This window comes from Lemur catta, chromosome 7 (assembly GCF_020740605.2).
Source record: "Lemur catta isolate mLemCat1 chromosome 7, mLemCat1.pri, whole genome shotgun sequence".
Taxonomy (NCBI): Eukaryota; Metazoa; Chordata; class Mammalia; order Primates; family Lemuridae; genus Lemur; species Lemur catta.
Window position 1 is genome coordinate 61517222 of NC_059134.1, and position 22074 is coordinate 61539295.

The 22074-nt window shown below is 36.8% G+C and overlaps 2 protein-coding genes across 2 annotated transcripts; both read right to left on the bottom strand.

Moving 5' to 3' along the window:
- Window positions 1-6403: 6403 nt before the first annotated feature.
- On the bottom strand, window positions 6404-7324 carry LOC123641765 (olfactory receptor 51G2-like; the record flags this gene model as incomplete). The annotated part of the gene is made up of 1 exon (XM_045556704.1): window positions 6404-7324. A coding segment is annotated over exon 1 (921 nt), but the record flags the coding sequence as incomplete, so codon positions are not given.
- Window positions 7325-16999: 9675 nt separating this feature from the next.
- Window positions 17000-17946, bottom strand: LOC123642036 (olfactory receptor 51G2-like). The gene is given in 2 exon segments (XM_045556963.1): window positions 17000-17493; window positions 17496-17946. Coding segments are annotated over 2 exon segments (945 nt in total).
- Between the last annotated feature and the right edge of the window lie 4128 nt (window positions 17947-22074).

Sequence of the window (22074 nt, forward strand, 5' to 3'; positions counted from 1 at the left end):
AGGAAGAAAAGTACATATTTTTTTTTCTCAAAACATATTTTTCATTCACTTTTGAGTATTGGGTTATAACCAGGATCTAGAAGTTATCAGAATTTTGGCCTTCATCTAATGATACATTAACATGAAAATTTATTTCATTCTTGTGATTTTCCTTACCTGGTGACTCTGGCCGAAGTTTAGAGATATAAACAACAGAAAAATTATTTCTCCCTTTCTGAATCCCTTCCTTCCTTCCTTCTTTCCTTTCTTTTTTTTTCTTTCTCTTTCTTTTATTCTAAGATAGAGGAACATCAAAATAATTGGTTGTCCCGAATGGCTATCAGCAGATATTTTGAAGATAAGGCTTCATACTTTTATATCTTACATACCATTGCCTCATGAACATTTGTAAACTTGATGAAAATTGTTTCTGAAAGTTAACTGAATTATTAATTTTTCATTTATTTAGCAAATACTTGGAAATGTTATATGCACAATACCATATCTAGATGCTACTGTGGCTAACATAAAAACACTAATTTCTGTCCTCATGCAGGTTACATTTAACTGAGAATGCAAACTTTACAAATCATCTTATCTCTGACTGAACAGCCTGCAGTGCCAGCCTCCTCTTTCCCTCTTACTACCAGCTACAGGTTATATGTTTTTAAACTGATATACATCTGTGAAAAATGATGTTGGTAATTTAACAGGGATTGCATTGAATCTGTAGATCATTTTGGGTAGTATAGACATTTTAACAATGTTGATTCTTCCAATCCAGAGCATGGTATGGTTTTCCACCTGTTTACGTGCTCTACATTTTCCTTCCTCAGTGTTTCATGGTTCTCCCTGTAGAGGTTTTTTACCTCCTTAGTTAAATATATTCCTAGGTACTTTATTTTCTTTGTTGCTTTTGTGAAGGGTATTGAGTCCTTAATTTGGTTCTCAGTTTGTTATTGGCATATATGAATGCCTCTGATTTGTGTGTATTGATTTTGTATCCTGAGACTTTACTGAATTCATTTATCAATTCCAGGAGTCTCTTGGTTGAATCCTTGGGGTTTTCTAGATATAATATCATATCATCAGCAAAGAGTGAGAGTTTGATCTCTTCTGTCCCTATTTGGACACCCTTGATTCTGCTCTCTTGCCTGATTGCTCTCGCAAGGACTTCCAGTAATATGTTGAATAGCAATGGGGACAGTGGGCAACCTTGTCTGGTTCCAGTTCTAAGTGGGAATGCTTTCAATTTTTCCCCATTCAGTATGATGTTGGGTGTGAGTTTGTCATATATGGCTTTGTATGGAACCAGAGAAGACCCTGTTTAGCAAAAGCAATTTTAGGCAATAAGAACAAAATGGAAGGTATTAATTTACCAGACTTCAAACTATACTACAAGGCTGTGGTTATTAAAACAGCTTGATATTGGCGCAAGAACAGAGACACAGACTAGTGGAACAGAACTGAGAATCCAAATATAAAACCATCCTAATATAGCCATCTAATCTTTGACAAAGCAGACAAAAACATACTCTGGGGAAAAGAATCCTTATTCAATAAATGGTGCCAGGAAAACTGGATAGCCACATGCAGAAGACTGAAACAGGACCCACACCTTTCACCTCTCACAAAAATCAAATCATGGTGGATAACAGACTTAAACCTAAGGTGTGAAACTATTAGAATGCTAAAAGAAAATATGGGAAGAACTCTTATAGACATTGGCCTAGGCAAAGAATTTATGAAGAAGACCCCTAAGGCAATCACAGCAACAACAAAAATAAATAAATGGGACCTGATTAAATTAAAAAGCTTTTGCACAGCCAAAGAAACTGTCACGAGAGCAAACAAACAACCTACAGAATGGGAAAAAATTTTCGCATGCTACACATCCGATGAAGGACTGATAACTAGAATCTATTTAGAACTCAGGAGAATCAGCAAGAAAAAAACAAACAACTTTATCAAAAAGTGGGCAAAGGACATGAATAGAAATTTTTCAAAAGAAGACAGAAAAATGGCCAACAAACATATGAAAAAATGCTAAACATCTCTAATCATCAGGAAAATGCTAATCAATACCACAATGAGGTATCACTTAACTCCAGTGAGAATGGCCTTTACCAAAAAGTCCCCAAACAATAAATGTTGGCATGGATGTGGAGAGACAGGAACACTCATACACTGCTGGTGGGACTGCAAACTAGTGCAACCCCTGTGGAAAGCACTATGGAGATACCTTAAACAGATAGAAGTAGACCTACCATTTGATCCAGCAATCCCATTATTGGGCATCTACCCAGAAGAACAAAAGTCATTCTATAAAAAAGACATCTGCACCTGAATGTTTATAGCAGCACAATTCACAATCGGAAAGATATGGAAACAACCCAAATGCCCATCAATACATGAGTGGATTAGTAAAATGTGGTATATGTATACCATGGAGTATTACTCAGCTATAAGAAATAACAGTGATATAGAATCTCTTATGTTCTCCTGGATAGAGTTGGAACCCATTCTACTAAGTGAAGTATCCCAAGAATGGAAAAATAAGCACCAAATGTACTCACCAGCAAATTGGTTTCCCTGACCATCACCTAAGTGCACATTTGGGAATAACACCAATTGGGTGTCGGTCAGGTGTAGGGGGGAGGGGATGGGTGTATATCTACATAATGAGTGTGATGCACACTATCTGGGGAATGAACATGCTTGAAGCTCTGACTCGGAGGAGTGGGGGGCCATGGGCAATGTACATAACCTAAACTTTTGTACCTGCATAATATGCTTAAATAAAAAAAAACCCAAAATAATTATGACATTCAAAAAAGGAAAACACAGACACACACACACACACACACACACACACACATGTGCACACTTGAAAGAAACAAAGCAAGCCATCATAAACAGAAGTAGACATATCATAGATGATGCAATTAATAAACAGGGTGTATAAATAAATATCTATGAATAATACATTAAGGGCTCTAATGGAAATGGTAAACATAAAAAACATACTAATAGTTATTAAAAGCAGAAAGAGACTCTATAAAAGAATCAAAAGAAAATGCTAGAAATAAAAAACAACTGTAATAGAAATGGAAAATGTCTGTGATGAGCTCTACAGTAGACTCAAAAAAGCATGAGAAAGAATAAGTGAACTGGAAGGTAGCGCAATAAAAACTTCCAGTATAAACTGAAATGGAGAGAGGGAGAGAGAAAAAGAGAATGAACAGAACACCCAAGAACAATATGGGACAATATGACCAAGTATAACGTTTACATTATTTGAATATCAGAAGAAGAAAATGAGAACAGAGTAGAAAAAATATATGAAGAACATTATCCTAGAATTTTCCAAATATAATGACTGAAACCAAACCCAGGTCCAGGAAGCCAATGCAACATCAGTAAGAAATAATACCAAAATAATCACACAATCATATGTTATATAACAGAAACAAATTACAGATAAACTTTGAAAGAAGACATTGCCGTGAAGGCAGCACTTACAAAAGTATTGAAATTATAGCAAAATTCTCTCCAGAAACAATCCAAGCAAAAGAAGAGTAGAGTGAAATATTTAAAGTATTGAAAGAACCAAAGTATTCAAGCATTAAAGGGCATCCATATAAAAAAATAAGTTAGATAGTCTCTGTTTTCTGATCACATGATCTTACATATAGAAAACCCTAAAGCCTCTACCAAAACACTGCTAGACCTAATAAAAAAACCTGAGTAGAATTGTAGGTTGCAAAATCAACATACAAAACTCAGAAGCATTTCTATATACTAACAATGAGCTATCCAAAACAGAAGTTTAAAAGTTCCACTTACAGCAGTATCAAAAAAAATACTTAGAAGAAAATTTAAAGAAGGAAGTGAAAGATCTATAATCTGACACCTATAAAAAACTAATGAAAGAAATTGAAGAGACAAGTAAATGGAAATATATCCCATATTTATGTACTGGAAGAATTATTAATAATATAGTTAAAATATTCACATGACTCAGAGTAATCTAGATATTTAATGCAATTTTTATCAAATTTCCAATGTCACTTTTCACAGGAATAGACAAAACAATCTTAAAATCTGTATAGAACCACTCTTACACTGCTGGTGGGATTGCAAATTGGTGCAACCTCTATGGAAAAGAATCTGGAGATACCTCAGAGAGCTAAAAATAGAAATATTGTTCCATCCAGAAATAGCACTATTAGGCATCTAACCCAAAGAGCAAAAGACATTCTATAATACAGACATCTGCACTCAAATGTTTATGCAGCACAATTCACTATTGCAAGGATGTGGAAACAACTCAAGTGCCCGTCAATTCATGAGTGGATTATTAAAATTTGGTATATGTATACAATGGAATATTACTTAATTATAAGAAACAACAGTGATTTATCACCTCTTATATTTTCTTTGACTGAGCTGGAACCCATTATCCACAGTGAGGTATCACAAGATCGGAGGAATAGCCTCCACGTGTACTCGGCGTCAAATTGGCACTAACTGATCAACACTATGGTGCTTACACAGTATAAAATTCTCCAGGGATTAGGGGGTTGGGTGCAGTAAACTCACAACTAATGGACACGGACACGGTGAGCATTGTAGAGTGGAAGGGCATGTCTCTAAACCTCGCTTGGGTGAGGCAAAGGCATAAAATGTAACCGGAAGATATTCGCAGTTCTGTATTTATTGCAGCATTCTTCACAATGGCTAAAATGTGGAATCAGCTTAAGTGTTTGTCAAGGGACAAATGGATAAAGAAGATGTGGTATATGTACACAATGGAATATTATTTAGCCATGAAAAAGAAGGAAATGTTGTCACTTGCAGAAACATGAATGGAACTGGAGGACATTATTTTAAGTGAAATAAGCCAGAAAGACAAATAGGCATTTTCACACTCATATATGGGACCTAAAACAAATTGATCTCAAGGAGGTAGTGAATAGAATGGTGGCTACTAGAGGTTGGTAAGGGTAGTGGGAAGGGGTAATGAAGAGGTGTTGGTTAATGGGTAATGCTGTTAAATAGAAGGAAAGAGTTCTAGTGTTCAATAGTGCAATAGGACAACTATAGTTAACAATAATTTATTATATTTCAAAATAGCTAGAAGTTTTCAAATGTTCCCAACATAAAACAATGATAAATGTTTCAGGTGAATCATGTCCTAATCACCCTGATTTGATCATTATATGTTATATGCTTGTATCAAAATATAACATGTACTCCATGAATATGTACAATTATTATGTATCAATAAAAATTTTTTTAAAAAATCCATGTAGAAACAGAAAAGACTACAAATAGTGAAAGCAAATTGAGGGAAAAAAGCTGGAGCCTCAACTCAATAAGAGGAAAACAAATTACCAATTAAAAAAATGGGAAAAGGATCTGAAAAGACATTTCCCAAAAGAAGAGATATAAATGGCCCACAGATATATTAATATGGAAAAATGCTCAACATCTCTAATCATCAGGAACATACATGTTTAAACCACAATAAGATATCATGTCATACCTATTAGAATAGCTATTATTGAAAAGACAAATAAAAACAAGTGCTTTCCAAGATGTGGGAAAAACAGAACTCTTGTACACTGTCGGTGGGAATGTAAATAGGCCATTAAATATGAAATGTCCAATTTCTAATCAAAAGTTTAGTTTATTACATACCAATAAGGAGCAGTACAATTAATCAAAATATATACCTAAACTATTGACACAGTTTTTCCATCTTAATGTTAGCTTGTTTATGCCAGCAGGAAAGAAGCCTAGAGAGCCAGCAGCAATGAAATCACAAAAGGTGTTTCCCATAGCTTGTTGAGAATTGAATGTTTCTCATTGCAAGAAGTGTACCAAAGCCTAGAAGAAGTGGTAGTCAGTTGGGGCAAGGTCTGGTGAATATGGTGCATGACACAGAGTTTCCAAGTCCAGCTTCTGTAGCTTGAGCATTGTTGTTTGTGCCACATGTGGTTGAGCATTGTCTTGTAAGAGGATTAGCTGGTCTCTGTTGACCAACCTCAGTTGCTTAATTGCAAATGTCCTCATCATTTCCTACAAGACGTTGCAGTAGACATCTGCTATAATAGATTGACCAGGTTTCATGAAGCTGTAGTGGATAATAGTATACTGAACATGGTAAGTGCTTAATTAAACCTTGTTTAGTGAAAAGCTAGGCAGAGTAAAATGTGGATCATTTCTTCCCATAATGAGACATCATATGGAAGTAACATGAAGACAGATGGCATCCCTTTCTTACATTCTTCTCCTCACTGTGAAACTCATTATGTGTTCATAGCTCATTAAACAGCAAGCACGACTGAAGTCTATTTCTTTTTCTCTCTCCACCAGGGATTTACTGATCCTGGTTATGTCTGATGCCAGCCTCACCTGACCAGAAGAGGCGTAGCATCCTCAGTCGGATCTGCTTGGTTTTGATGGTGTAAACAACTGGGTTGAGTACTGGAGGTGTAAGAAAGTGCAGGTAGGAGAGCAGCACACGGCTGCACAATGAAGCCCGTTTCCCAAATCTGTGGATCATGGACAGGCCAATCATAGGTGTGTAGAAGAGCAGGACAGCACAGATGTGGGAGACACAGGTGTTGAGGGCTTTGAGGCGCTCAGCCCTGGAAGCAATGGATAGCACTGTTTGGAGGATCAGCCCATAGGAGAGAACAATGAGCACTGAGTCCACACTTAGTGTGGAGAGAACCACAAAGAGACCATAGGCACTGTTGACATGGGTGTCAGCACCGGCCAGCTTCATGACGTCCGGGTGCAGGCAGTAGGAGTGGGAGAGCTGGTGGTTCTGGCAGTAAGGCAGCTTCTTCAGCATGATGGGGGCTGGGATATGGAGACTGACACTGCGCACCACAATGGCCAGGCCCAAGCTGGCTATCCGGGGGCTGGTGAGGATGGTGCCATAGCGCAGGGGGTTGCTGATGGCTACAAAACGGTCAAAAGCCATGGTCAGTAGCACAGAGGATTCCATGATGGAGAAAGTGTGGATGAAGAAGAGCTGGGCCAGGCACACATCCACAGCCACCCCCCTGGAACCCAGCATGTAGAGGGGGAGCATGGTGGGCAGCGTGGAGGCAGATAGGCCCAGGTCAGTCACTGCCAGCATCGACAGGAAGTAGTACATGGGCTGGTGCAGGGAGGGCTCTGTCCTCACCACCCACAGGATCAGGCTGTTGCCTGCCAGAGAAGCCGCATACATGGCACACAGGGGGATGGAGAGCCAGGTGTGCACAGCCTCGAGGCCTGGGAGGCCTGTCAGGAAGAAGGAGGTGCTGGTGTGGTTGGAGTCTAACATGATGGCCTGAGGGGCAGAGCGCAGGCAGAAGTGCAGTCACAGGCCCTACAATCAGATGAACGGCCGGGTCAGAACATTTGCATACCATGACCTCACAATGACTCCCCAAAATGTTCCACTGGCAACCCTGGCATTATAATTTGTCAAAGAATTTTTCTTAGTTCATAAATAGGGGACATTTTGTAATTATTAGAAGAAATATTTTATGCATAGTAAGCCTGGTTCTGGAGCCACGCAACAAAATGAACCCTAAAGTTAGAGTTTGAAACAGGGCTCCAAAAGGAGACTGTGGCAGTGTTAGTTCCAACTCTTCCATATATACATTAGGAAGGGAACTCCTGTTTCCAATATAGTTATTGTTTCAAATCTGGGACCAGAATCCAGTTGTCCTCCCTTCCTGTCAAGTTCTTCACACTGCCTTTTAATGGGTACTTCTTCAATTTGTGGAATATGAGAATTTTGCAGAAACATCTCTTTTCGTGGTCAAAATAATGCAAAACAAAACTACTTCCTTTGAAGTGTCAGCCCACTTGTGTGAGCTCACAAATACAAACTGACCTCACATACAATTTAAAGTGCCAAGCTATGTAGGTTTTTAATGCAAATATGGTTCATTCTTGAAGTGGATTTGAGCATGTAGGCCATTAGTTAAACAGAATAATTCTTACTCATTCTTACTTAGATTATTGAACAGCTACCTTAACACTTATCTTCTACTATTCAACATAATACCACTAGGAATATAGATACTAGAAAATAGCATTACTTGCCAAGGAGTTAGGGTTTAGATCCACTTATAACTTGCAGAGATGTACAATAATCTCGGAATAGAGCTCTTTTTCCTTGCGCTTTCTGTCTTGAATTTTGATCACTGTTTCGCCTCCTACTATCTCAGTTACCTCCCTGTATTTAATCCATTATAAGTTTCATATTTTGAGAACAAAATGAAAGCTTCTCTCTTTCCTTCCTAATCATAAATGAAGGAAAGAGATTTCTGGAGTTTTCCAGGAATGCAAAACACTACAGAACAACCACCAACAAGGACAACTTCATTTTAAGGGATCTTATTCAACCATATGATCAGTGTTTTTTTAATGATGTTAATTTTCTCTTTATTTTATCACATCTCCTTTCATTTGTCTTAGGATGGGCAATCCAGTATTCTATTCCCTTTGAAAAGTAGGTTCACACAATGAATTGTCATTTTTTTTTTCTTCTTCAGATAGAAATGTATGAGTGTAATTTATTGGAGTTGTATTTCACTTAAAGTATTTTACTAAGTATTTTCACTTGTAACACTTTAAAGCATCTCAACTCTCAGAAGTTGGCCAATGAATTTTTCTGCTAAGATACTTAATCATTAAGAAATCAATTATATAACTTTACCAAAGCCACTTAGATCACAAAAGGAGGCCCCAGGACTGGAGATAATTCTGGCTGACTTCATGCTCTATACTCTGAATATGTGGCCTGTGGCTGAAGACAAACGCCGGCTGTTAACAGACAGACTCCGGATACTCACAAAACTTACCCTTAAATCAAAGAAAATTAAAAATTCCCATGAATTAGTTTTTTTCTCCATTTTCTTTATTATGGCCACTTTTGGTTTTTCTCTTGTAATCTACCTCTCTACCTCCAAATTAAATGTCTGTATTTTTATTCAGTAGTTAAACTGCCCAAACTATGGTTCTAGATGCAGGAATTAGAGCTACGAAAAATAGTAATAGTAAGGTTTCAATAACAAAAGAAGCATCAGAGTCAATATTATGTCAAATATATGAAGACAATAGAACAATGTGGAAAGAGAAAGAGGTGCTAGATTGAGAGTTTAGGGAATAGCTCTCTGCGGAGGGGACCTCCAGGATAAGAGCAAAATAGCAAGAAGGAGAAAGACAGCCAGAGATCTGTGTGTGCAGTGTTAGGGAATGCATAGAGATGCGTCAGGAAACATTAAATAAATGATTAGCGCATAAGTTAACTAGGAGATGGTCATCTGCTATGGCTGGAATTGTGATAGAAATAAGAGAGGTAAGAGAACACAGAGAACCAGAGCCAACTCAATCACGTAAGAAAACTTTCCTTCACCTGGCGTGGTGCGGACAATTCCCTTCTGTGCTGAACACATATCCAGTGGCTCTGAAAGTATAGACTCTGGATTAGTGGCATCAATAATCCATGGAACATGTAATGCAAATTATTAGGTACCATCCAAACCCTTCTTAATCAGGATTTCTTGGGTTGTAGCTTAGCATTTTGTGTTTCAACAATCCCTCAAGGTAATTCTGATGCACCTCAAAGTCTGAGAACCACTTCTATACGTTGTTAGGTAGAGTATTTCTCCATAAACAGCTTACTGCAATGCTGTTGAAGGCCCTCTGAAACAAGGCAGTTGGAGAGAAGAAAGGTTATGAATTAAGAGGAAAGGGACACCCTTAGAAAGAAACTTCATTCCTCGGAGCTAGGCTTTAAGATGGTTTCAGCAAGCACGCTCAGGCACATCCATTCTTTGGGATCCCCTAAATGATTTTACCACAGATCATTAAACAACAAAAAGTATATGACAATTATGATAAACAAGGAAACTATGTTTTTCCTGATATTGTGAAAAGTATCAAATTGTTAATAAGGTGATCTGCATGGCAGCTGAACTCAGGTGCTGTTTCACCCAATCTACATAGAGATTTATAAATTTCTGATCAGTTGCTGACAGAGTAAATGTGAAATAAGGTGAAGAAATGTTTGAGAAAATTGACTGGAAAGAATTGTACATTCAAATAAAGTCTTTGAACACTCTCTTTCTATGACTTCTCCATCTTACATTCACTCTGTACCATTTCTTTAAAATCAGAGAAAAGCACATATTTTTTAAAAAATAAACTGAAAGTTTTTTCATTTCAACGGTAGATCTCAGATGCAGAAACACAAGCAGAGTGAACATCATTAGTGTAAGCAGAGTCAGAATTCCTGACTTTATTTTACTTAGTGCTTTTTTTAAAGAAAAAAGACATATAAAAAGATGGCGAAATGCTCGTATACGTGGAGCATATTATTTTTGTATGTACCCAACTCAGATGATTGCTTAGAAAAAGAAGACTTTTGTGAATGTGTGTGTGTGCTGTTTTTCTTGTTATTTTAACTTGTAAAATATACTTGTTGAGTAAAAGAATTTAGTAATAAGAAGCAGAAGGATATATTTAAAAAGTTAGGACATTTGTTTCTGGTCCTGGCTTTAGTTTGAAGCTCTGACTCGGGGGGGCTGGGAGGGCAAGGGCAATATACGTAACCTAAACTTTTGTACCCCCACAACATGCTGAAAAAAGAATAAAAAATAAATAAATAAATAAATAAATAAATAAATAAATAAATAAATAAATAGCTTGGATAAAATTTGGACCTAACTTGACCTTAAGTATTAGCTATTCTACCAAAAAAAGTTAAGAATCTACTATGAGCTTCTTGCTTTGGGGAACTACTTTTTGTTTTTGTTTTTGGCTGATTAGCAGATTTTCAATCAGCTGTAAATCTGTGACATCATGGAGCAAACTTGGATGTCGTGATGGATTTTCCAACACTAATGTCTGTTTTCTTCTACAACCACAGTAGAATTCAGAACCACAGCATTAAGAGCCAATATTGTGCTGTGATAGTAATAAGAATATTAATATAAGAGTGTGTTTCTTGTTCACAAATAGTTCCCTTTTCATACTACATGCATACTCATATATACCATAGTTATTTCAGTTTTTCCACAATCTAAAAAGGGGAATTAGTGAAATGTACTAATTCTCACAGCATATAAACCTTATAGGTTTATTTAATGATAAAATAATGAAGTGGATGGTGGTTCTTTTTTAAAGTCCTCAGAAAGAAAATAATAATCGTTAATATCTGTCCTTTATTTTTCCCTAAATGTATTTACTGTGCAAAATTACCATGATAAATGTACTCACCATGCAAAATGAAAGGAACTTTTTCAAAGATGATTCTTCAAAGATTTAGAAAGAATTGCATCTTGAATCACTGAGATTACTGATCTAGATCATCTTTCTTTTGCCTTCCATCGTGGGAAAAGAAAAAGAAATAAAACTGTCTTCACAAATCAGCAACTCCCCATGCCATTCTGTTCCTCAAACTTTTCCTTAGTTTAGCTTATTTCCCTTGAGGGGCATAGAATCAGTCTTCCTAGAGATTCAGGTATACAAATATCAGGATATATTTAAGACAAGGGAGTATATTGCTGGTGAGTTACTAGTCCATCTCCTAATCACACATTTAATTAACTATAGTATGACAGCACATTTGAAGAATTTTTCAGAAAATTCATCTGATACTTCCCACATGGTACCTGAAGATAAAGAGCTCCTTTTCTTCCTGTAAATATTCAATGTACTGTCTTTTTCAGGGTCTTAACTCAAAATATATTAAGGCTACTTTTATTGATCTCTAATAAGAACCCTGGCAGATTACTTTACTTCCTACTCCAAACCCCATGTTATTTATACTCCCGTAAGGAGACAAGAGCTGAGAACATTTCTCCTGCTTTTCAGGAGTCCAATGTCAGGAAATCCACAGTGAACCATAATTTTATAGCAAATCAGCCAATGCCAGGACATCATTCCCTGGTGACTGCAACAGGCACCATGGGCTTTGGGGCAACTGACTTTAACCATGTCACTGCTAAACAAGTTTTACCTTGGGCTAAAGAGGCTCCATTGTGATTGGGAATCTTTTGGCCCTGTTCAAGTCTGGTTTTTCATGTACTGATTCCCGTTAGAGTGTGGTTAAAAATAATTGGCCTGCTGTTAATACAAAGTCCAACAACATAAAATCCTGAATTGAAGGTGATCCCTACCACTTACAATTCTATAAGTTGAATAAACTCTTTTTTCATGGAAAATATAGTAGTACAATTCCATCTTTGGGAGATAATGGATGTATGGTTAACAATGACCCTGGGGTTAAACTGTGTGGGTTTGAATCTCAACTCTTTCACTTAATAGCTCTTGAGTATTTGGGTGTGCTATTTAGCCTCCAAATCATTCAGTTTCCTCATCTGTGAAATTGGAATAGTGAAAGAAACTAATGCATAGAATTATGAGGATTAAATGAGATACTTCATTAAAAATCTTAGAACAATTTTGTCAATACTTAAATAGTTAGCTATTATTTTAATATTGTTATCATTTTATACCATAATAACATTGTGAATATGTAAAATACTTACATATGCAAATTCCTTATAATTTCTTAAAAGCATACATTAAACATTTAATAAATCATTTTTATTGTTATTACTTTTATACAAGTGCAGCAAAGTAACTTTTTATTGTTGCAATATAAATAACAAAAGTTCAACAAAATGAAGCAATTTCTAATTTTCAGGACATATCTTTCTAGTTAAATAGAAATCACAAAATTAGCCATAGCATTTAACACACAGTCAGATAATTCATACCCCCCAAAATAATGTTTTGTAAAATTATCTGTTTCACAATATAAGTATAAAACAAAACAGAAAAGTCAGTTTTGGTTAAGGGGATACTCATTTGTTATCTCCCTGACTATGAATGCAAGAACATAGGCCCAAAAATCTTTCTACCTCAATGTTATATGTCATAAATAAGTAATGGATATTGAATGTATCCTAACACATAAACAATCATAACACTGGCCAAGATATATATATGAAGCACATCAGACATTGGAAAACAAACAGTACAGAATTGTAATGCTTTGTGATAAAGAAAACAATAGGTCAACTCCATGTTCATCCAGGCTTTCTGTCTGACAGCCCTTTATAAACTCAGACAGTTGAATGCAAATTGGAAGCAGCTCTTTCCTTACTGGAGGGAGAGAGCAGAGCTCTGATTTCAGATAGACTGACATAGATCAAAACTTGGGGCAACTACTAAATAAGAAGAGGTTGCAGAAGAACGAAGTCCTAGAAATCTGCTTAGGTGTCTACTTGAGTTTTTCCCCAAATACTAAACTGACAATTCATGGGGCAAGACTCAAAAAACTTTACAAAAGAACAACACTGAGGGAAGGGAGTAGGCTATGAGTTGAATAAAGGTTCTGGATCTCATATAATGTGGAGATGCATTGGAGTTTGAACAAGGTAGAGTGGAGAGATCTCCTTGAATACCTTGGACATTGATTTGAAACCTCCTTGGTGGTAGAGAGGCCACACCACACGAGTAGTACTCTGTGGTGGAAGGCTAAAATTAAAATTCAATATTATGTAACACCTTGGCATCTGAAACTGATCTAAGTAACTTTGGAAAATGGTGTTTGAGCACTGTAAGTTTCAAGATGAAAAGAACTATACATTGTACTTGAGTTGGTAAATTTGTTTCCAACAGGAGTATGGATTAACAGTTTTGAAACAGAGATGAACTGATGAGAAAATAAATTATAAAAAATGTGATACAGATTTCTGACTGCCAGGGAAAAAATTACAAATAAAATAATGAGTAATATTTTTAAAGTGATATAAGAAAAAAGCAAAAGTGTTCAATTCGTAATTCTAATTCAGTAAAATTTTTCTTCATAATTGAAGAAGAAATAAAGACATTTCAGATGAGCAAAACTGCACTAAAAATAAATGTTGAACAAAGTTTCTATGGTTGAAAAGAGAGGATACCAGGTATAAAATTGGGCCTATATTAAGGAACACAGATTATTATATATAGCAAAGTAATAATAAATATAATTTTCTCATTTAATAATTTATTTACATGCAAATCATGACATATCCATAAAATGAAATATTATTCAATAAAAAGAAATAATATAAAAACCACATGGAAGGATCTCAACATGGTCCTGCTGAGTGAAAAAAGCAATACCAAAAGCAAAAAAGGGTGTATACTTTACAAATACATTTATTTTAACTTCTAGAAAGTTGAAACCTAGTCTATATTAACAAAATAATCTCATGAGACAGGTTGGATGGGAAAAGGTGTCAGTGTGGGAGAACAAAAGGTCAACAGGAAAGTTACGGGGGTGATGGATAAGTTTATTATCTTAATTGTGATAATGATTCCATGTAGGTATGCATATATAAAATTTATCAAACTGTATACTGTAAATATGTACAATTTATTGTATTTCAATTATACCTTAATAGTTGTGAAAATTAAGATAAAACCTTAGTAAATAGACACACATAAAACATTCTGAAAACATAAAAGAGGATTATCTGATGCAACTTAGTATGGTAGGAGGGTAACAAAATGTATCTTCAATGCACTGAGACTAGATTTATATTTGTGTGTAGGAGAAGTGGGGGAGGTGGAGTGTTGTCAAAGGAAGAACACTGGGCATTGCGGGCAGTTATAGGATGAAGTAATGGTCACATGCCAGTAACTGCAAAGTGTTTGTGGAACGCTTCAACTATTTTGTGTTTCTGGAATGTAAAAATGAAGGCAAGATCTGTTGAGAGATGAGATCAGTTAAGGATGGTTGCATTTGACATGCTTAAAAATTTCATCTGTTTAAAACTTATCACTTCAAAATCTCATCCAACAAATGAACCCACCCTCCTATTTTTTCTAACCATAAAATTTGCTGTCTGCTACCAAAGTAACTGTGACATACTTAAGAATCATATGTTTACAAGCCTATTTCCCTTAATGATTTAAACTTTTCACACTGAGAAAACAATATTCTATTTTGTTTTCTTTATTCTTGGAATAGGAGGTGGCATAGTGTAGGTGAATAAATATGTTTTCAACATGTGACTATTTAGGAGGGTGTAGCGGCCCGATTACAGAATGGGGGATGAACACAGAAAGAAACACACAGACACACAAAGACGGTACAAGACTGCAGCGCCGAAAAGCACCAGTCGCTTTATTTTTATACTCCTTTTGTCCAGCAGCTACTTTCTGGTACGTGACTATCTTTAGAGTCCTGAGGTGATATGTTCCATTTCTTATGGAAATTGCTCAAGGAAGGTAGACATTTGCATCTTAACCTTTGGACCTCATTACCGCGTGCAGGACAATGAGACATGCCTTGGCTTGTGTGCAGGACCTAAGGCCCTTGGCTATTTGCCATAGGGAACAGTTTGTCTGTTCAATAGGCCATTCACCTTTAGCTCCAGGGAGCATTCAGCAGTCAATAGGCCGCGTCTGGACCTATTGACTTCTGGCGTCTAGAAGTGTGCTGGACCTATTGACCTTTGGACCCAAGAAGCACGTCCAGCTTTGCTGACTCTGGGCTCAAGCCAATTCTTGCCCAGGGACGGTCCCTACAGAGGGAAACAAAATATTTCCTTTCTTCTTTCCATCATGATATTATAAATAACTTTACAATACAGTTTGACCTAATGTATTAGCACTTAAATGAAAGACTTACTAGACCTATTATTTTTATATTATAAATAGAGCAATTTCATCAGAGAAGTTAGATGAAAATTTAGTCTAGAAAGCAAGAAACCTTCACAAATTAAGAAAATCAATTTCTCTATCTCTGGTTCATCAGAGTCAGCAAATTCTCATAAAATAGCCTTTCAGAATGTGTACTTGGCTTATTTTTTGCTCCTTTAAAGGGTTAAGGAAATTGAATTATACATGGAGTCTTCATTAAAAAATTATAGAATCTTAGTAGCTGATGAAGGCACAGAATTTTTTTTTTTTTGAGACAGAGTCTCACTCTGATGCCCAGGCTAGAGTGCCGTGGCATCAGCCTAGCTCACAGTAACCTCAAACTCCTGGGCTCAAGCAATCCTTCTGCCTCAGCCTCCTGAGTAGCTGGGTCTACAGGCATACACCACCATGCCTGGCTAATTTTTTCTATGTATTTTTAGTTGTCTGGCTAATTTCAGTCTTTTTTTTTTTTAGTAGAGATGAGGTCTCGCTCTTGCTCAGGCTGGTATCGAACTCCTGAGCTCAAATGATCCTCCCACCTCAGCCTCCCAGAGTGCTAGGATTACAGGCATGAGCCACTCACTGCACCCAGCAGAATTCCTAATGCATGTATTATGAGGTGAGGAGCAGTGAATTAACTTCATTCAGAGAGCTAGAGAGTCTTGGAGGTTCTGTCCACCTTTCATATGTAATGTAGCTTAAAGAAATACCAAACTGCACAATATTATGTTGTGAGACACTATATTGAAGTAATTAAGATTTTTATTTTTAAAATCCATTTATAATTTTGAAGTATTTATATTTAGTTTATATTTTCCAGTATAATCTGCATTTATATTTATTATGCAAATCACAAGAAAAACACATTTTGAGTATACACATTTGCTAAATTTTTTGAAAGTATAGCTAAGTGATGCCTTCTTGAGCCTAACTTTGTAGGATTCTAGGTTTTTTATTGGTACAGATTTTAGATGTTATTGAATTCTACTCTAACAATATGCTTGCTTCTACATGTAAATAATATTCTCATAAGAGGCTATAAGTTCCCCTTATAATGTAACCTGAGTCTTTTAAGGTTGAGGTTGACTTTTACAGAATGAGAAATGTGTTTTTTCCTATTTAACAGGGATGGTTCTGATGGCTGGGGAAAAATACCACATTGTACTTCAGTCAGTGTTTTTGAATAATTGATTGACTGATAGATCAGATGGAACCTATATCCTGCCCCCTCTCTGAGATGTGTTCAGTCAGCAGGTCTGTCTTTAAGACTGTGGTAACTCCACCAATATTTTATTCCTGTGACTCAGAGCTTTTTGGGGTGGAGCATCTTTAGAATATGTACCCGAATCTCTTTGGTTTTGACAGTGTAGACAATTGGGTTGAGCATTGGAGGCACAAGAAAGTGCAGGTAGGAGAGAAGCATATATACCTGAGCTGGTAGCTTCTTTTTACCAAAACGATGGATCATGGATAGGCTAACTAGTGGGGTATAGAAGAGTAGTACTGCACATATATGGGAAATGCAGGTGTTGAAAGCTTTGAGCCGCTGAGTATTGGACGCAATACTCAATACTGTCTTCAAGATCAGCACATAGGAGAGGAGAATGAGCACAGCATCCATGCCCAAGGTGGAGAGCATGACGAAGAGCCCAAAGCTACTATTCACAAGAGTGCTGGAACTGGCCAGCCTTAGAACATCAGGATGAATGCAGTAAGAGTGAGACAGAGCATTCACAGGCTGGAATTGAAGCCTTCCAAGAAGCACAGGCAGGGGCAAATGGAGGACAGCACTGTGGTCACAATGGCCAGCCCAATGGCCCCAACGCGCCTGGTTGTGAGAATGGTGGCATAGCGTAGGGGCTCTCGGATAGCCACACAGTGGTCAAAAGCCATGGCCAACAGAACAGCTGATTCAATGACTGAGAAAGTGTGGATGAAGAAGAGTTGCATAAAGCAGGCTGCAACTCCTGTCTTCCTCTGGCCCAGGAGAAAGACAGCTACCATTGAAAGCAGTGTAGAAGCGGAGAGGCCCAGGTCAGCCACTGAAAGCATGGAGAGGAAGAGGTACATGGGTGTGTGGAGAATGGATACAGACTTGACAATGTACAATATGGTGACATTGCCCATCACAGAAAGAACATAGATGGAACAGATAGGAATAGCTGTCCAGCAATGAGCAGTCTCCAGTCCTGGGAGATCCATCAATATGAAGAAGAAACTGCCAGCACTATTGTTGTTAGGAGTTGCCATAACTCTGGGGAGTAATTACCTTAGAAAAACTGTAAAGCAAGCAAAAAGCTATTTTTTCACAGCATTTTTTATCACCTCATCCCATATAACACCCATCGCTCTGGTCTGCAGAGTAACATTGCCCTTCCTCTTCACACAGTACTGTATCCCATTCCTTCAGAGGTTTTCACTATGAAACATTTCTGACCCTCTTAGTGGTTTGCCCTAGTTTTCGATAGCATATTTGGGCCATTCCAATAAAGACAATTTCTTCCTCATCTTTAAGACATTTCAAAATTTGAAAACTACAAAGGACTTATGCTGAGAACATACTTATGTGCATGAGCTAGTTTATTTTTAGTCCCAAAATATAAGCAGGTTTCTAAATAACCCAGACAGGGAGAATAATTTTTAATGGTTGCTTGGGAATTATTAGGGTATAAAGTATGGGTAATAAAAACCGATTCTGAACTCCTGCTATTATTACCAGATATATTTTTTGTTTTGAAAGGGCCCCAGGATATCACAAGTAAAAACTGTGACAGGAAGACATTAGGAGAGTTTTGGGCTTGATGTATATGTTTACTTGATTTAAACTTGTTTCAAGTCTTTGCTGCAAGGTACTGTCTAAAAATATTAGGATAGCTGTATAGATATATGAGAGGAAGAAAGTAAAGACTAGAAAATATTTATATTTGGAAACAAGATATATTGTCAATGGCATCCCACATTTACTGAGCTCATGGCTATGTACTCAATGTTATTAACACAATCACAGACAATATATAGCTTCTGCCTTTGAACATCTAATATCCCCCTGGTAAAACATATAGCATCTACATAAACTAGTTCAAGAGAACTTTTACTATTGAACAGATAAAAGATCCCAACTGTGAATCTACATCAAGCTCTGCACAAGTCACCTTTCTAAAGAATGATCCTGGGTGCCATCAGGGACCCTTACTAAGGAAACGAATAAAATATGAAATTTGAGTATGTAGAATTCAAAGGAAGTTTTCGTCATATACCTAAATTTCACTTTAAGTGGTTATTGCCCTTCTCAATATATTGGAAACATTTTCTTCTAAAGTGGCAACCTCAACATTTTCCTTGGAAGTCCATTATCTAGCACCTATGACAAATAGAATGATCTTCATCATATTCTAATCCTTTTCCACCAAGCAATCCTAATGCTGCCCCATAAAGTCATAAATAACATACATGATCCTCATTCCACGTGTTAACTGTTAGTGTAAGGAAAACCCAAAGTAGAAATTATGTAAAGGTTAAGGAAAGGTGTCAAATTTAAATGAGTATGAACAGTAAACAAATATTGGCAATAATTATAGGACAAGTGACAAAAGAAGACTTGTAGACACTCATAAAGAAGATAAGAAGTAGAGGCAGGTCTATCAGATTTGATAAAAGAGCATGAAGAGAAAGAATATCTGAGTTTTTGTCGTGAGTTGTTAAAACTTGGTATGTATACAGCCAAATTCTGATAGAGCAAAGTTATCAGAATAACAGGAATTTACCTGTGTTATTTGTGGGAATCAGTTATGAAGAGAGAGAGGTATTCCTAGGGAACTTAGCCATGGTCCTGAGTGATTAACAATTCATTCTTCAGTAGATACAATCAAGCAGCGGTCAGAAGCATGTATTTGCCTATTTCTCCCAATGCTTTCCACTTCTGTGTGTGAAAAGATGAGGGAATTATTCCTCCCACGTGAACCTTTGACAAGATGTTTCAGTCACAAAGTGAGCAGTGAAATTACTATGTTCTTTATTTGAGCTTTGCCAAAAAACTCACAAATAAAATGTTGATTTTTAAGGCCATTTGTCCAACTGCTAAATTGACACTGTAACAGCACTAAAAAAAAAAAATGAAATTACATGTCTCAGAAAACAATTCATTCAATTGTGATATTTAAGTAATTTCAGAAATCTACTTTTTTCCAAAGCCATTTGTGTGTGCTAGAGAAGCATTGTAAGCTCAATTGAGTATCTAGATTTTAGCTGCGTTAAATCATTCCAGCCTGCATTCTTGTCTGATTAAATGAGCCACATGAATATTTCCTTTAATATCATAGTCTTAAAAGGATTTTTTATGTTTAGTGTCTAGCCATTAATGTTTAGTAACAAGCAATAATACAACTTTGACATAGATCTTCAAATGGAGAAGAGATATACATTATGCCCAAATTTGCTCATACAGAAATGCCAAAATGACAAGAGTTAGCAAGGAATAGAAGACAGGAAACCTCTTTAGACAAAGGCCAGATTTATGCTTCTTCCTTCCTAACTATCTCATCTTAAGCTCTGAGTGGATGGCATTTTGTTGAACAATGCCTGGTATTTGAAAAAGTTTGTGTAACTCTTATGAATACTAGGGTTGTTTATTTCAAAAAATGGTCAGCAACATGCCTGTATTCCCAGCTACTCAATAGGCTGAGGTGGGAAGATTGTTTGAGCCCAGGAGTTTGAGATCATCCTGGGAAATATAGCAGGACCCCATCTTCAAAAAAAAAAGTAATGCCCAACTTTCTGAGACAGATTACCATATTGCCCATATCCTAGGTGGCTCTTTAGCTACACACTTGCTAATGGTACTAAGGCTACAAAAATGGAATCCTGGAGTTTCTTGTGTTGCCTTGAGAAGCACTACATAAACTAAGTTCTCTGAAGAACTTTCTTCAGAGATTAAATGTAGATCTATTATTTTTAAATGAACTTACAACCTAAGATAAATACTATTAGTCCCTCAAACTATTCCTTGCAAGGAAAAATCTCCATATACATCTTTATCTTGGAAATCTCATTGGTAGCTATTTGCTATTGTCTCTATTACAATGTTGTATGAAAATCAGAAAATATATTTCTAGTTTTCTTTTCTTCATTTTCTCCTCCCTCTCTCCTTTCCTTCTTTCCTTGCATCCTTCCTTTCTTTACTTTCTTACATCAGTTATCTAATATGTACTATACATAAATGCTGTTTGACTTGCAGTTGATCTTAAACTCCAAAGACAAGTATTAAATGATTGTTGGTTGAGGAAAGAGTGGTCATGGATTGTTTCTGAAAATTACAGAATATGTCACAGAAGAGGATTACACATGCTGCCAACCTCCAACAAGTGTCCTTCCTACCTCAGAAATCCTTATACAGACTTTGAAACCGTATTTTGGATAACTAATGACTTCCCTTGACTCCCGTTCCAGGTACATATATGACATGATTCAGCCTAACCTAGCCTAAGGTGTTTCCATCATTCACTCACCAAACTTAGAACAGAGACACAGCTCTGTGGATGGTGGTGCAGCTTGGGCCCTCATGAGGCTCCCTGCCTTGAACATAATGCCAAGCGAGCAGGTTTATAAATCCCTGTTTCTTGATCTCCTTGGAAGCCCACACCTAATCCCTGCGGCATAGGCTATTAGAGCAGCATTAAATGTGCATGTGCCAGCCAGAGCTGGCTCTTGCTAATTCATCGTGGATCTTTGCCAGGTCTCCAGAATAAATACGTGATACAATCTCAGAACATGCAACCAGGTTTGCTTCAGGCTTCCTTTCTTCTGTTCCCAGACTCAGACTGTTGTCATTACTCAGAGACAGAAGTTACCCCACAAACCCTAGCTGTGCTGGCCCAAGAAACATCTTAATGTCACCATTCAGAACTCCAAGAAATAGAATCTCTTATATCCTCCAAACAAAGCATGCCCTCTTTCCAAATCCAGTAGTTTTCTCTTAAATTGTAAATATGCTGGAAGTTGGAGTGGAATATTTATAGCACTGTTCCTATGAATGATAATACTCATAGATGTTCTCCAAGATACATTCATTTTTCCCTGGTTGGTCTTCATTACAATAACACACAGCTTACTTAGCACGCAGCTTACTTTTTCACTGGTATTCTCCCTTCTCCTCCCTCCACCCTCCTCAAAGTGAGTTCTTCCTATTCTCTAAAGAATGACTTTAAGGGGTTGGAGTGATGAAAAATGATTCATCAGGAGCATGTTCAATGGGCCTGGGTTTTTTTTTTTTTGTTTTTTTTTTTTTTGAAGCTGAAAAGAGAGCGATAGAAGAACCCTGACCATGCACTAGTTCAATTACTCTCTTGAGGGAGTCACACTACTCAATGTAAAGTTATACTC